At 48.1% G+C, this 15,431-nt stretch overlaps 2 protein-coding genes across 3 annotated transcripts in view; one reads left to right on the top strand and one right to left on the bottom strand.

Moving 5' to 3' along the window:
• LOC147108485 (dysbindin) overlaps nucleotides 1–15,431 on the top strand; it is a 327,345-nt gene that overhangs the window by 210,214 nt on the left and 101,700 nt on the right. The gene's annotated exons all lie outside the window — the stretch shown is intronic.
• The window catches only part of LOC147108486 (cytochrome c oxidase subunit 4 isoform 2, mitochondrial-like), a 103,677-nt gene that overhangs the window by 6,921 nt on the left and 81,325 nt on the right, over nucleotides 1–15,431 (bottom strand). For both annotated transcript variants that reach the window (XM_086005137.1, XM_086005138.1), the window contains one exon: nucleotides 2,978–3,142. In XM_086005137.1, coding sequence (XP_085861263.1) covers nucleotides 2,978–3,142 — 165 coding nt within the window. The remainder of the gene's footprint in view (nucleotides 1–2,977; nucleotides 3,143–15,431) is intronic.

Here is a 15,431-nt window from a genome sequence, read left to right as displayed (position 1 = left end):
TGGGACCCTGCTATCGTGAGAGTGACCGAAATGGTTCGGTGATCCTCTTTTGCGATTACATTGTGAAGTTTGAGACAGCTTAGTCTCCTGTTTCCGGATTCACTATCGCTCATCTGGTCTTCGGAACTACTGTCCGTCATCTTTTGTAGTTTCTTGTACGGTTCCTTAGTAGCCTTTTTGTTGTCGCTGGTCTTCTTCCCAGACCTACAAACTCGTGCAATGTGTCCAATCTTCCCGCATTGTCTGCATATTTTGTCTTTGGACCAGCAGCCCTTCTGGTCATGGTTTGTTCTGCCGCAGCGATAACATTTTGCAAATCCCCGTGTCATTTCGTGGGTGCCATATTCCTGTGGTTTTTGTTGAATTTCTGCAGCTCCCCTGGCTGCTGCTTCATATGATACTGCCACGCTGAAAGCCTTATCCAGCGTCAGCTCTTTTTCTGAGAGTAACTTCTTCTGTGTTCCTTCACTCAGGAGTCCACAGACAAATTTGTCCCGTAGGGTATCTGCCAGTCCTGCTCCGAACTGGCAGTGCTTTGATAGCTTGCGTCGTTCCGTAAGATACTCAGCATTGCTCTCATCTTTGTGCTGAGTTCTCCTGTGGAATTTAAATCTTTCTGCTATCAACAGCGGTGCAGGGTTTAAGTGTTCCTGTAGGACAGCAACAATTTCATTAAAACTCTTCGCCTTCGGTTTGGCTGGAGTAATCAGATCCCGCAATAGGCCGTACGTTCTAGCGCCCATTAAGTTTAGCAATATCGATGCCTTTTTCCCCTCCGCTATTTCGTTTGCCTCGAAATATACCTCGACTCTTTCCACATACATGGTCCAGTCCTCTAATGTATTATCAAAAGCAGTGATACAGCCAGTCTTCGGCAGCTTGCAAATCTAAAATGGCGCCTCCCGCGCTTTGCCTTCTTCCCGATTTAACAAAATGGCAGCTCCCGCGCTTTGTCTTCTTCCCCGCTGTTGTTAGCGCTGCTTTCCACGGTTTCCTGCGCGTTAAATATTGATTCTTTTTCTTTTATTATTTTCCCGTCGTGGAGCGGACCCTCTGGGACACTTCCCTCCCTCTTCTTAGGTCCGAACGCTGCCCGGCTTCGAAGCACTGGCCGCGCCCTGTGTGATCCACCCTCTCTCTCTCTCTTTGCTTCCCGACTCGCTGCCCGGCCCCGTTGAAAAGCCACCCGATCGAGCTTCAGCCCGCCGCAGCCCAGGAAGGATCAGAGCACTACCTGCCACCAGCCCGATTAGCTGGGAAACCATGGACCGAGGAACCCAGCCTAGCTCTGGAAAGTCGCTCCTGCAAGTTTTTAACCCGATGATTGACGGTCGACGCCCGTTTCTCGAGTTTCAATGGACTCTATTTTTTTTTCTTTCTTCTGGCTCCGACCTTCAACAACGTCGTCGGAGCTGCTGCCGAGTTGCAGGTAAGTACGTTTCTTACTCGTCGCCAGTGTTAAGTCCGTGAATGATTGAGACACGGACCAGCAGGAGTGAAAACAAACAGATCTTTACTGGTGGAAGTCAATAACGAAACTAAACAGAGGCTCTCTAGCGCCTTTTATACAGGGGTGGTCACTGCCAGTACTGCAGTCTGAGACCAGTTATTCTCTTAAAGGTACATACACAACAAACTTGAACCACACAGGACAGGCTAATGGGGATTTGCAGATCAATAGGTTCTCAGACTCAATTGCACATAAATTTTTTTTATTCGTAAATGGGATGTGGACGTTGCTGGCAAAGCCAGTATTTATTGCCCATCCCTAATTGCCCTTGAGAAGGTGGTGGTGAGCCGCCTTATACAACTAAGAAACTAGCTAGGCCATTGCAGAGGGCAGGTAAGAGTCTGGAGTCACATATAGGCCAGACCAGGTAAGGACAGCAGATTTCTTTCCCCAAAGGCCATTATGAACCAGATGGGTTTTTACGACAATCCGGTAGTTTCATGGTCACCATTACTGATGCTAGCTTTCTATTCTAGATTTTTAAAAAAAAATTTAATTAACTGAATTTAAATTCCCATTTGCCATGGTGGGATTTGAACCATGTTCCACCAGATCATTAGTCCAAGCCTCTGGCTTACTGGTCCAGTAACATAACCACTATGCTACCGTACCCATCAAGGAGGCAATAAATATTATTCAACCTACCCCCCTCCCTCCTCATCTTATTACTGAGACTTGGTGAGACATTGAGTTTGAAATCATTTTTTAGAAACATCAATTTTCTGAGTTGCAAAGATCCAATTGAGGTCAGGACTCACTGCCAGTTAAGCCTGTCCGTGATGTCACTGCCAGTCCCGGCTGAGGTCAGGGGTCACTGCCCGTGATGTCACTGAGATATAATGCGGCTGGGATGGGAGCAGGGCTACTGGAAGAAACTTGTGATGTTTGGTGTAAACGGTTTCTCTGTTTTCCCTCACGCAGGTCCATGATATCCCTCATCAGTGACATCACAGACAGGCCTAACAGGCATTGAACCCTGACCTCACGTAGTTCCCTTGACTGGGCAGCGCAGTAAATTAGACAATGGCCTTGGGATTTGTGTTTGAATCCAGCCCAAACTAATGGGACACGAGTCTCCTTTATCTGCTGCCCGTAAGGGTCCTGATGAAGAATGAGCTCAGGGAGTTCGAATCTAGTCCCCAGTGGGCACTAACAACACAGGCCCCAGAATTGAACATTAATTCCCATGAAATCACCAGTCTCGTCATACAGACCACAGCACAGCTGGTACTAGGAGGGTAAAGTGACAATAATCAAGTGAGAGACACCAATCTCAGCTCAGGAGCTAACACACAGTAAAGCTGAGTAGAGGGAGTTTCACTCGGCATCTAACTGGAGCTGCACCCAAGCTGGAAGCACTCGATACAAACACTGGCTACCAGTTTGGAGAGCGTTCCATTCCCCAGCACCAACATCCGCTCAACGGGAGGAAAACCTTTGGTACCCACAAGTCTCAGATTCTCTTACATGCAATCTTTTCTTCATTGGTCAGGTTCTTCCATGAACTCTTCTCCTTTTCCTTCAGGGCCGCCTGCTCCGCACTCAGATTCCTCAAATAACGAACATCGGGGAGAGGCGTATCCCTCCGATCACAGTACATCGGCACCGACAGGTCCTCGCCTTTAGCAACCTCTGGGGAATAACATGCAGAGCCATTAGTGTCCAGTGTGTCTCTACTCCCATTAGTGTCCAATGTGTCTCTCCCCCCGTTAGTGTACAGTGTGTCTCTCCCCCCGTTAGTGTACAGTGTGTCTCTCCCCCCGTTAGTGTACAGTGTGTCTCTCCCCCCATTAGTGCACAGTGTGTCCCTCCCCCTGTTAGTGTACAGTGTGTCTCTCCCCCGTTAGTGTACAGTGTGTCTCTCCCCCCGTTAGTGTACAGTGTGTCTCTCCCCCCGTTAGTGTACAGTGTGTCCCTCCCCCTGTTAGTGTACAGTGTGTCTCTCCCCCGTTAGTGTACAGTGTGCCTCTCCCCCCATTAGTGTACAGTGTGTCTCTCCCCCCATTAGTGTACAGTGTGTCTCTCCCTCCGTTAGTGTACAGTGTGTCTCTCCCCCCGTTAGTGTACAGTGTGTCTCTCCCCCCATTAGTGTACAGTGTGTCTCTCCCCCCATTAGTGTACAGCGTGTCTCTCCCCCGTTAGTGTACAGTGTGCCTCTCCCCCCATTAGTGTACAGTGTGTCTCTCCCCCCATTAGTGTACAGTGTGTCTCTCCCCGTTAGTGTACAGTGTGTCTCTCCCTCCGTTAGTGTACAGTGTGTCTCTCCCCCCATTAGTGTACAGTGTGTCTCTCCCCGTTAGTGTACAGTGTGTCTCTCCCTCCGTTAGTGTACAGTGTGTCTCTCCCCCCATTAGTGTACAGTGTGTCTCTCCCCGTTAGTGTACAGTGTGTCTCTCCCCGTTAGTGTACAGTGTGCCTCTCCCCCCGTTAGTGTACAGTGTGTCCCTCCCCCTGTTAGTGTACAGTGTGTCTCTCCCCCCACCGTTAGTGTACAGTGTGTCTCTCCCCCCATTAGTGTACAGTGTGTCTCTATTCCCCGTTAGTGTCTGGCGTGTCTCTCCCCCGTTAGTGTACAGTGTGTCTCTCCCCCCGTTAGTGTACAGTGTGTCTCTCCCCCCGTTAGTGTACAGTGTGTCCCTCCCCCGTTAGTGTACAGTGTGTCTCTCCCCCCACCGTTAGTGTACAGTGTGTCTCTCCCCCCATTAGTGTACAGTGTGTCTCTCCCCCGTTAGTGTACAGTGTGTCTCTCCCCCCATTAGTGTACAGTGTGTCTCTCCCCGTTCGTGTACAGTGTGTCTCTCCCTCCGTTAGTGTAGTGTCTCTCCCCCCGTTAGTGTACAGTGTGTCTCTCCCCCTGTTAGCATACAGTGTGTCTCTCTCCCCCCGTTAGTGTACAGTGTGTCTCTATTCCCCGTTAGTGTCTGGCGTGTCTCTCCCCCGTTAGTGTACAGTGTGTCTCTCCCCCCGTTAGTGTACAGTGTGTCTCTCCCCCCGTTAGTGTACAGTGTGTCCCTCCCCCCGTTAGTGTACAGTGTGTCTCTCTCCCCCCATTAGTGTACAGTGTGTCTCTCCCCCCGTTAGTGTACAGTGTGTCCCTCCCCCCGTTAGTGTACAGTGTGTCTCTCTCCCCCCATTAGTGTACAGTGTGTCTCTCCCCCCGTTAGTGTACAGTGTGTCTCTCCCCCTGTTAGTGTACAGTGTGTCTCTCCCCCCATTAGTGTACAGTGTGTCTCTATTCCCCGTTAGTGTCTGGCGTGTCTCTCCCCCGTTAGTGTACAGTGTGTCTCTCCCCCCGTTAGTGTACAGTGTGTCTCTCCCCCCGTTAGTGTACAGTGTGTCCCTCCCCCGTTAGTGTACAGTGTGTCTCTCCCCCCACCGTTAGTGTACAGTGTGTCTCTCCCCCCATTAGTGTACAGTGTGTCTCTCCCCCGTTAGTGTACAGTGTGCCTCTCCCCCCATTAGTGTACAGTGTGTCTCTCCCCGTTCGTGTACAGTGTGTCTCTCCCTCCGTTAGTGTAGTGTCTCTCCCCCCGTTAGTGTACAGTGTGTCTCTCCCCCTGTTAGCATACAGTGTGTCTCTCTCCCCCCGTTAGTGTACAGTGTGTCTCTATTCCCCGTTAGTGTCTGGCGTGTCTCTCCCCCGTTAGTGTACAGTGTGTCTCTCCCCCCGTTAGTGTACAGTGTGTCTCTCCCCCCGTTAGTGTACAGTGTGTCCCTCCCCCCGTTAGTGTACAGTGTGTCTCTCTTCCCCCATTAGTGTACAGTGTGTCTCTCCCCCCGTTAGTGTACAGTGTGTCTCTCCCCCCGTTAGTGTACAGTGTGTCTCTCCCCCCCGTTAGTGTACAGTGTGTCTCTCCCCCCGTTAGTGTACAGTGTGTCCCTCCCCCTGTTAGTGTCCAGTGTGTCTCTCCCCCCGTTAGTGTACAGTGTGTCTCTCCCCCGTTAGTGTACAGTGTGTCTCTCCCCCGTTAGTGTACAGTGTGTCTCTCCCCGTTAGTGTACAGTGTGTCTCTCCCCCCGTTAGTGTACAGTGTGTCTCTCCCCGTTAGTGTACAGTGTGTCTCTCCCCCCGTTAGTGTACAGTGTGTCTCTCCCCCTGTTAGTGTACAGTGTGTCTCTCCCCCCATTAGTGTACAGTGTCTCTCTCCCCCCGTTAGTGTACAGTGTCTCTCTCCCCCCATTAGTGTACAGTGTCTCTCTCCCCCCGTTAGTGTACAGTGTGTCTCTCCCCCCGTTAGTGTACAGTGTGTCTCTCCCCGTTAGTGTACAGTGTGTCTCTCCCCCGTTAGTGTACAGTGTGCCTCTCCCCCCGTTAGTGTACAGTGTGTCTCTCCCCCGTTAGTGTACAGTGTGTCTCTCCCCGTTAGTGTACAGTGTGTCTCTCCCCGTTAGTGTACAGTGTGTCTCTCCCCCGTTAGTGTAGAGTGTGCCTCTCCCCCCGTTAGTGTACTGTGTGTCTCTCCCCCCGTTAGTGTACAGTGTGTCTCTCCCCCGTTAGTGTACAGTGTGTCTCTCCCCCCGTTAGTGTACAGTGTGTCCCTCCCCCTGTTAGTGTCCAGTGTGTCTCTCCCCCCATTAGTGTACAGTGTGTCTCTCCCCCGTTAGTGTACAGTGTGTCTCTCCCCCGTTAGTGTACAGTGTGTCTCTCCCCCCGTTTGTGTACAGTGTGTCTCTCCCCGTTAGTGTACAGTGTGTCTCTCCCCCCGTTAGTGTACAGTGTGTCTCTCCCCCCATTAGTGTACAGTGTGTCTCTCCCCGTTAGTGTACAGTGTGTCTCTCCCCGTTAGTGTACAGTGTGTCTCTCCCCCGTTAGTGTACAGTGTGCCTCTCCCCCCGTTAGTGTACAGTGTGTCTCTCCCCGTTAGTGTACAGTGTGTCTCTCCCCCTGTTAGTGTACAGTGTGTCTCTCCCCCCATTAGTGTACAGTGTGTCTCTCCCCCGTTAGTGTACAGTGTGTCTCTCCCTCCGTTAGTGTAGTGTCTCTCCCCCCGTTAGTGTACAGTGTGTCTCTCCCCCTGTTAGCATACAGTGTGTCTCTCTCCCCCCGTTAGTGTACAGTGTGTCTCTATTCCCCGTTAGTGTCTGGCGTGTCTCTCCCCCGTTAGTGTACAGTGTGTCTCTCCCCCCATTAGTGTACAGTGTGTCTCTCCCCCGTTAGTGTACAGTGTGTCTCTCCCCCCGTTAGTGTACAGTGTGTCTCTCCCCGTTAGTGTACAGTGTGTCTCTCCCCCCGTTAGTGTACAGTGTGTCCCTCCCCGTTAGTGTACAGTGTGTCTCTCCCCCCATTAGTGTACAGTGTGTCTCTCCCCGTTAGTGTACAGTGTGTCTCTCCCCCGTTAGTGTATAGTGTGTCTCTCCCTCCGTTAGTGTACAGTGTGTCTCTCCCCGTTAGTGTACAGTGTGTCCCTCCCCCTGTTAGTGTACAGTGTGTCTCTCCCCCGTTAGTGTATAGTGTGTCTCTCCCTCCGTTAGTGTACAGTGTGTCTCTCCCCCTGTTAGTGTCCAGTGTGTCTCCCCCCGTTAGTGTACAGTGTGTCTCTCCCCCCGTTAGTGTACAGTGTGTCTCTCCCCGTTAGTGTACAGTGTGTCCCTCCCCCTGTTAGTGTACAGTGTGTCTCTCCCCCCATTAGTGTACAGTGTGTCTCTCCCCCGTTAGTGTACAGTGTGCCTCTCCCCCCATTAGTGTACAGTGTGTCTCTCCCCGTTAGTGTACAGTGTGTCTCTCCCTCTGTTAGTGTAGTGTCTCTCCCCCCGTTAGTGTACAGTGTGTCTCTCCCCCTGTTAGCATACAGTGTGTCTCTCTCCCCCCATTAGTGTACAGTGTGTCCCTGCTCCCCCCGTTAGTGTACAGTGTGTCTCTACTCCCCCCGTTAGTGTACAGTGTGTCTCTACTCCCCCCGTTAGTGTCTGGCGTGTCTCTCCCCCGTTAGTGTCTGGTGTGTCTCTCCCCCCGTTAGTGTACAGTGTGTCTCTCCCACCGTTAGTGTACAGTGTTATTTAGTGTACCATTACTTCCCATCCAGAGGCTGCATTCATCGTGGCTGGTGATTTCAACAAAGCCAATCTGAAGAAAGTACTGCCTAAATACCATCAGCATATCACCTGCCCAACGCGAGCCAAGAACACACTAGATCACATTTACACTCCATTCTGGGATGCATACAAGGCCCTTCCCCGCCCTCCCTTTGGCAAATCAGATCACGACTCCATCCTGCTGCTACCCACTGTTATGTTCATTAATAACTAGACATTCTTATTATGAACAGCTAGCTTCTAGCTAGTCATTTATTCACACGTTCTCTAGGTACAGCATCTGTAGAGATTCAGCATGTGTACATCTGTGTGCAGGCAGCCATCTTGACTACTGCCTTGTGGGTAGCCTAGTGCATCGTGGGTAGTGTAGTCTTAAACACATACAACTAAATATACAGCTCTACGGCTCCATCTAGTGTACCACTCTAGAATGACATGTTATTGATCATTACATCCCCCTTTCTTTGAGGTTAAACAAAATCAATATCAATCAACTTTCAAGAAACACGATAAAGAAGATATCAGTAACACTTTTGTTAGTGCTCTATAAACATAAACATTTTCACAACAGTCAACACATTTTCAAAGCTTTACTTTATACTCAAAGATTAAGTCTATCAGGCTTTTTTACTTCACGTGTGGATCTTCCCAACACAGGTAAGTCTGATGTGTTTTCATGAGATTGTTCTGGTGGTGAATGACAAGATTCAGTTGCGGTATTGTCATCGATTTGCTGTTGGATAGTTTCTTGTGTTTTTAGGAGGGAACGGCGGTTCCTCCTGAGAATCTGTCCTTCCTCAGTTCTAACAGTGTATGACCTTGGTCGTACTTCCTCAAGAACTGTAGCTTTCCTGTTCCATGCATCTGGATCCTCAATCCTGACAACATCATCCCTTGTCAATGGTTTTAGGGTTTTGGATGACTTGTCATAGTATGATTTCTGTCTCAGCTTTAACAGTTGAAGTCTCTGTCTCAGTTCCTTACTTTGCTGTTCTTTTGCACAGCAGGGTAGCGTGGTGCGCAACTTGCGACCCATTAGTAGTTCAGCAGGTGAAGAACCAGAGTCTAAAGGTGAGGCTCGGTAGCTCAGCAGGGCGAGATAAGGATCAGACTTGCTTTCTTCAGTAGCTGCTTGAGAACTTGAACACCTTTCTCTGCCTTACCATTTGACTGAGCATACAAAGGACTGGATGTGATGTGCTGAAAGTCATAATGTACTGCAAACTGTTGCCACTCCTTACAGTTGAAGCACGACCATTGTCGCTAACGGCAATCTTGGGAATTCCATGTCTGGCGAAGATGGATTTCACATGCATTATGACACTGCTTGCTGTGGTGCTTGAGAGCAGCGCCATCTCAGGATAGTTAGAATAGTAGTCAATCACTATTAGATATTCTTTACCATTCAAATGAAAGAGGTCCATACCAACCTTTTGCCATGGTGCTGTTATCATTGGTTCCTTTGTTTGTTTGTTTTGGTGTTTCTGACATGTCTCACATTTGCCTATCATGTTTTCAATGTCCTTATTTATGCCAGGCCAATAAACAGTGTCTCTTGCTCTCCTTTTGCATTTTTCAATTCCGATGTGTCCCTCATGAATCCTTTTGAGCATGTCTTGACGTAGAGCCTGTGGAATGACTATTCTGTTCTGTTTTAGTAATAGTCCACTTGCGACACTCAATTCTGACCTTATGTGAAAGTATTTTGGAAAGGAACCTTTTGGCCAACCATGATGAATGTTCTCTATTACTGTTTGTAACACTGTATCTTTTACTGTTTCTTCTGCTATTTGCTTTGATTTTGTGTCTGACACGGGCAGCACAGCAGTGACCATACTCACATGAACATCCACGTCTTCTTCAGTAGAGCTCACTTGACTCATTGTGGGTGCTCGGGATAGTGCATCTGCTAACACTATGTATTTGCCTGGTGTGTAGATCAGTTCAAAGTCATATCTTTGCAGCTTCATCATGAGTCGTTGAATCCTTGGAGACATCTCATTCAGATTTTTTTTAATGATGGCAACCAGTGGGCTGTGGTCTATCTCAACTGTGAAGGTGGGAAGTCCATATATGTAGCCATGGAACTTTTCTAGTCCAACTACCAAGCCTAGACATTCCTTTTCAATCTGGGCATAACGACACTCAGTATCAGTCATAGACCTGGAGGCATAGGCAACAGGCTTCCAATCTTCATCCTCTGCTTGTAGCAAGACCGCGCCTAGGCCATCCTTTGATGCATCCGTTGAAACTTTGATTTTCTTTGTTGGGTCAAAGAAGGTGAGTACAGGTGTGGTTGTCAGCACTGTTTTGAGATTCATCCACTCTTGTTCATGTCTTTCTGTCCATGCGAACTCATTTGTTTTATGTAGCAGGTCTCGCAGACAGGTTGTCTTGGCTGACAAGTTAGGAATGAACTTTCCAATGAAGTTTATCATCCCCATGATGCGTAGCACTCCTTTTTTGTCAGTGGGTCGGGGCATTTTGAGTATGGCGTTTACTTTTTCCATATCTGGCTCTATTCCTTTACCAGATAGATTATCTCCTAGGAAAGTGACTTCCTGGATGCCAAACTGACACTTGGCTTTGTTGAGCTTCAGTCCATTCTGGCGTATGCTCTGTAGCACTTTAGTCAGTCTCTCGTTGTGTTCTTTCAATGTGGAGCCCCAGATGATGATGTCATCAACATAGACCCGAACTCCTTCCAGACCTTCAATTATGTGTTCCATCGCTCTATGAAAGATTTCAGATGCAGATATTATCCCGAAAGGCATTCTGAGGAAACAATACCTGCCAAATGGTGTGTTGAAGGTACAGTATTTGGTGCTCTCTTCATCCAGTTTTAGTTGCCAAAATCCTTGTGAGGCATCGAGCTTTGTAAAGTATCTGGCACCTGACATTTCACTGGTGATTTCTTCTCGCTTGGGAATCTGGTAGTGTTCACGTTTTATGTTTGCATTTAAGTCCTTTGGATCCATGCATACTCTTAGATCATTGTTCTTTTTCTTTACACATACCATGGAGTTAACCCAGTCTGTTGGCTCTTCGACTTTCCTGATGACTCCTAGTGTGGTCATTCTGTCCAGTTCTTTCTTCAGCCGGTCACGCAGGGGTGCTGGAACTCTTCGTGGAGCATGTATCACTGGCTGAGCATTCTCCTTTAGCTGGATCTTGTAAGTGAATGGTAGAACTCCAAATCCTTTGAACACATCCTGGAAATTACTCACTACAGAATCCACTGAGTCATCTGGTCTGCTTATGGCACAGTTTATACGGTAGACTCTCTTGACCAGTTCTAAGTCTTCACAAGCTTTGTCACCCAGTAGTGAATCAAGTCCTTCAGCCACAACAGAAAACATGAGATGATGCACTTTGTCTTTGACTGTCACTTTAAGTCTGCATACACCTAAGCTATCTATTTTCTGTCCATTATAGCTCTTCAGTAGTACTGACTTTTTCTGTATTTTGGGCTTTCCTTTCATGTTTTTAATGTCACTCATACTGATTAAGTTTGCTTTTGCCCCAGTGTCTAGTTTCAATGTAACTAATGCTCCATTTACCTGCAGTGGGATCATCCATTTGTCCTCTTTTACTGCATTAACTTTATGTTCAGCATTGTTTATTCCTGAGGGCTGCACATTTTCTGTATCCTTTTCTATATTGTCACATGACACCATTCCTACAAAAGATGTCTCACTTAAATCAGTGTCCTCAATCACATTGACTTGGACTTGTTGCCCTTTCTTTGTTTTTACTTTTGAAAAGCATTGTTTGGCAAAGTGATTCTTTCCATGACATTTTGTGCACATTTTTCCAAACGCTGGGCATTGTCTTAACTGGTGTTTGTAACCACAGCGTTTACAATTAAAAATTCCTTCCTCCGATTGCTTTTCATTTCTGTTCTGCCCATGTTTCTTCCCCTTGTAGGACACAGCACCAACAGCAGCACTTACTACAATTGCATCATTATTGATTTCACTGAAAGTCTTCGTGTGCTGTCGAGCTAGCTCACTGGCTTGGCATATTTTCACAGCATTTTCCAATGTCAGTTCGGTTTCTCTCAATAGACGTTCCCTAACCTTTTTATCATGAATACCAAACACAATTTGGTCACGAATCATGGATGCTTTCAGCTCAGAGAAATTACATGTCTGTGCTTTCAGTTTCAGATCAGTCACAAAGCTATCAAAAGTCTCATTTTGCTGCTGTGTCCTTGAACAGAACACATACCTCTCATAGGTTTCATTCTTTTTGGGAGAACAATGTGTATCAAATTTCTTTAGCACATCGTCTAATTTGTTTCTGTTCTCCTCTGGATTAAATACAAATGTATTAAATACCTCTATCGCCTGTGGGCCTGCAACCGTGAGCAGCAACGCTATTTTCCTTGCGTCTGGCTTCGTACCGAACCCGATGGCAGCAATGTAGAGTTCGAATTGTTGTTTGAAAGTCCGCCAATTGTAGTCAACATTTCCCGTGAGATTCAAAAACTCCGGTGGCTTCAAATTCTCCATGTCACGTTTCACAATTTTGAGCAGATCTTCACCAATCCTGGTACCATGTTATGTTCATTAATAACTAGACATTCTTATTATGAACAGCTAGCTTCTAGCTAGCCATTTAATCAGTACACGTTCTCTAGGTACAGCATCTGTAGAGATTCAGCATGTGTACCTCTGTGTGCAGGCAGCCATCTTGACTACTGCCTTGTGGGTAGCCTAGTGCATCATGAGTAGTGCAGTCTTAAACACATACAACTAAATATACAGCTCTACGGCTCCATCTAGTGTACCACTCTAGAATGACATGTTATTGATCATTACACCCACCTGTAGGCAGAAACTGAAACAGGAAAAGCCTGTGATGAGATCTCTACAACGGTGGTCGGATCAGTCAGACGCTATATTACAAGACTGTTTTGATTCCACTGACTGGGATATGTTCCGGAATGCCTCGGACAATGACATCAACACATATACAGATTCAGTCATTAGTTTCATAAACAAGTGCATAGATGACGTCGTTCCGAGGATTGTTGTACGAACATTTCCCAACCAGAAACCATGGGTACGTGGCGATATCCGTGCAATGCTAAAAGCACGGTCCATCGCATTCAACTCTGGGGACATAGCTCGTACTTTGATTTCTTGTACTCATCTAAGAAAAACCATCAAAAATGCAAAAAAACAATACACGGATAAAGTGGAGTCACACTATCATAGCTCAGATTCGCAAAGGATGTGGAGTGGACTACAATCTATTACGGACTACAAAGGGAAACCCAGCTGTGTCATGCCCAGTAATGCCTCTCTCCCGTACGAGCTTAACACTTTTTACGCCCGGTTTGAGGCCAACAACAACTGGCCTGTTACAAGGGCGCCCATGGCTCAGGACGACCGGGTCTTCTCAATCTCCGTGGCTGACGTGAGCAAGACTTTTAAGAGAGTGAACACCCACAAAGCACCCGGTCCAGATGGAATCCCTGGGCGTGTCCTTAGAGCATGCACTGACCAGCTGGCAGCCGTGTTTACGGATATATTCAACCATTCACTGTACCAGTCTGTAGTCCCCACCTGCTTCAAGATGACATCGGTTATTCCAGTCCCCCAAAAACCAAAAGTAACTTGTTTAAACGACTACTGCCCCATCGCACTCACTTCTGTCATCATGAAGTGCTTTGAGAGGCTGGTCAAAACCCACATCAACTCCTTACTAACTGACACACTGGACCCACTCCAATTTGCCTACCACCCAAAAAGATCTAGGGATGATGCCATTGCCACTGTACTGCACACTGCCTTATCACACCTATGTGAGAATGTTGTTCATTGATTATAGTTCAGCATTCAATACCATTATCCCCTCCAAGCTTGTCAACAAGCTCAGTGAGCTAGGACTTAACACCTCCCTATGCAACTGGATCCTGGACTTCCTGACGGGCAGACCCCAGGTGGTGAAAATAGGCAGTAACACCTCCTCCACACTGATCCTGAACATGGGAGCTCCCCAGGGTTGTGTGCTCAGCCCCCTTCTGTACTCCCTGTTTACTCACGATTGCGTGGCCACGCACAACTCCAACTCCATCATCAAGTTTGCTGATGACACTACCGTTGTAGGCCTGATCACAGATGGCGACGAGACAGGCTACAGGGAGGAGGTAAGAGCTCTAGCAGAATGGTGCAAGTACAACAACCTCTCCCTCAACATCAGCAAAACAAAGGAGATGATCGTGGATTACAGGAAGCGGCAGGGGGAGGGACACACCCCAATCTACATCAAAGGGGCTGAGGTGGAGAGGGTCAGCAACTTCAAATTGCTGGGTGTATTCATTACAGAGGACTTAACGTGGTCACATCACATCGACGTCGTAACGAAGAAGGCATGCCAACGCCTGTTCTTCCTCAGGAGACTGAAGAAATTTGGAATGGCCCCCCAGATTCTCACCAACTTCTACCGGTGCACCATCGAGAGTATCCTGTCCGGCTGCATCACTACCTGGTATGGCAACTGCACCGCCACAGACTGCAAGGCTCTACAGATGGTGGTGAAAGCTGCACAACATACTATAGGAATTAAACTACCTGCTGTCCAGGATATCTACCCCGAGAGGTGCTGGGGGAAGGCCCTGAGAATCATTAAAGACGCGAGCCACCCCAGCCACAACCTCTTCACCCTGCTCCCGTCCGGTAAGAGATACCGAAGCATATGGTCTCGTACCAACAGGTTTCGAAACAGCTTCTACCTCAGGCCATAAGACTCATGAACGTATAATTTATTATTTATTACTGTTGTTTTATTTATTATTACTTTATTTCTATTAGTATTTTATCATTGTTATGCCATATTTATTCCAATGTTGGGAGGACTCGTAAAATACAACATTTCATTGTGCAGTACACATGTCTGCTGCATATATGACAAATAAAAAATTGAATTGAATTGTGTGTCTCTACTCCCCCCGTTAGTGTGCAGTGTGTCTCCCCGCCGTTAGTGTCAAGTGTGTCTCTACTCTCACCGTTAGTGTCCGGTGTGTCTCTCCCCCGTTAGTGTCCAGTGTGTCTCTCCCCCCATTAGTCTCCCCCCACCGTTACTGTACAGTGTGTCTCTCCCCCCGTTCGTGTCCAGTGTGTCTCTCCCCCCGTTAGTGTACAGTGTGTCTTTCCCCCCGTTCGTGTACAGTGTGTCTCTCCCTCCATTCGTGTCCAGTGTGTCTCTCCCCCCGTTAGTGTACTGTGTCTCTCCCCCCCACCCATTAGTGTAAAGTGTCTGTCTCCCCGCCGTTAGTATACGGAGTGTCTCTCCCCCCGTTAGTGTACAGTGTGTCTCTCCCCCCGTTAGTGTCCGGTGTGTCTCTACTCACCGTTAGTGTCCGGTGTGTCTCTCCCCCCATTAGTGTACAGTGTGTCTCTCCCTGCCGTTAGTATACGGTGTGTCTCTCCCCCCATTAGTGTACAGTGTGTCTCTCCCCCCATTAGTGTACAGTGTGTCTCTCCCCCCGTTAGTGTACGGTGTGTCTCTCCCCCGTTAGTGTCCAGTGTGTCTCTCCCCCGTTCGTGTCCAGTGTGTCTCTCCCCCCGTTAGTGTAAAGTGTCTGTCTCCCCGCCGTTAGTATACGGTGTCTATCTACCCCCGTTTGTGTCCGGTGTGTCTCTCCCCCCATTAGTGTACAGTGTGTCTCTCCCCCCGTTAGTGTCCAGTGTGTCTCTCCCCCGTTAGTGTACAGTGTCTCTCTCCCCCCGTTAGTGTCCAGTGTCTCTCCCCCCGTTAGTGTCCAGTGTGTCTCTCCCCCGTTAGTGTACAGTGTGTCTCTCCCCCCGTTAGTGTCCAGTGTCTCTCCCCCCGTTAGTGTCCAGTGTGTCTCTCCCCCGTTAGTGTACAGTGTCTCTCT

Source organism: Somniosus microcephalus, chromosome 13 (genome assembly GCF_052327205.1).
Source record: "Somniosus microcephalus isolate GS21.2 chromosome 13, FLI_Smic_1.0, whole genome shotgun sequence".
Taxonomy (NCBI): domain Eukaryota; kingdom Metazoa; phylum Chordata; class Chondrichthyes; order Squaliformes; family Somniosidae; genus Somniosus; species Somniosus microcephalus.
This window is presented reverse-complemented; position numbering and strand designations above follow the sequence as displayed.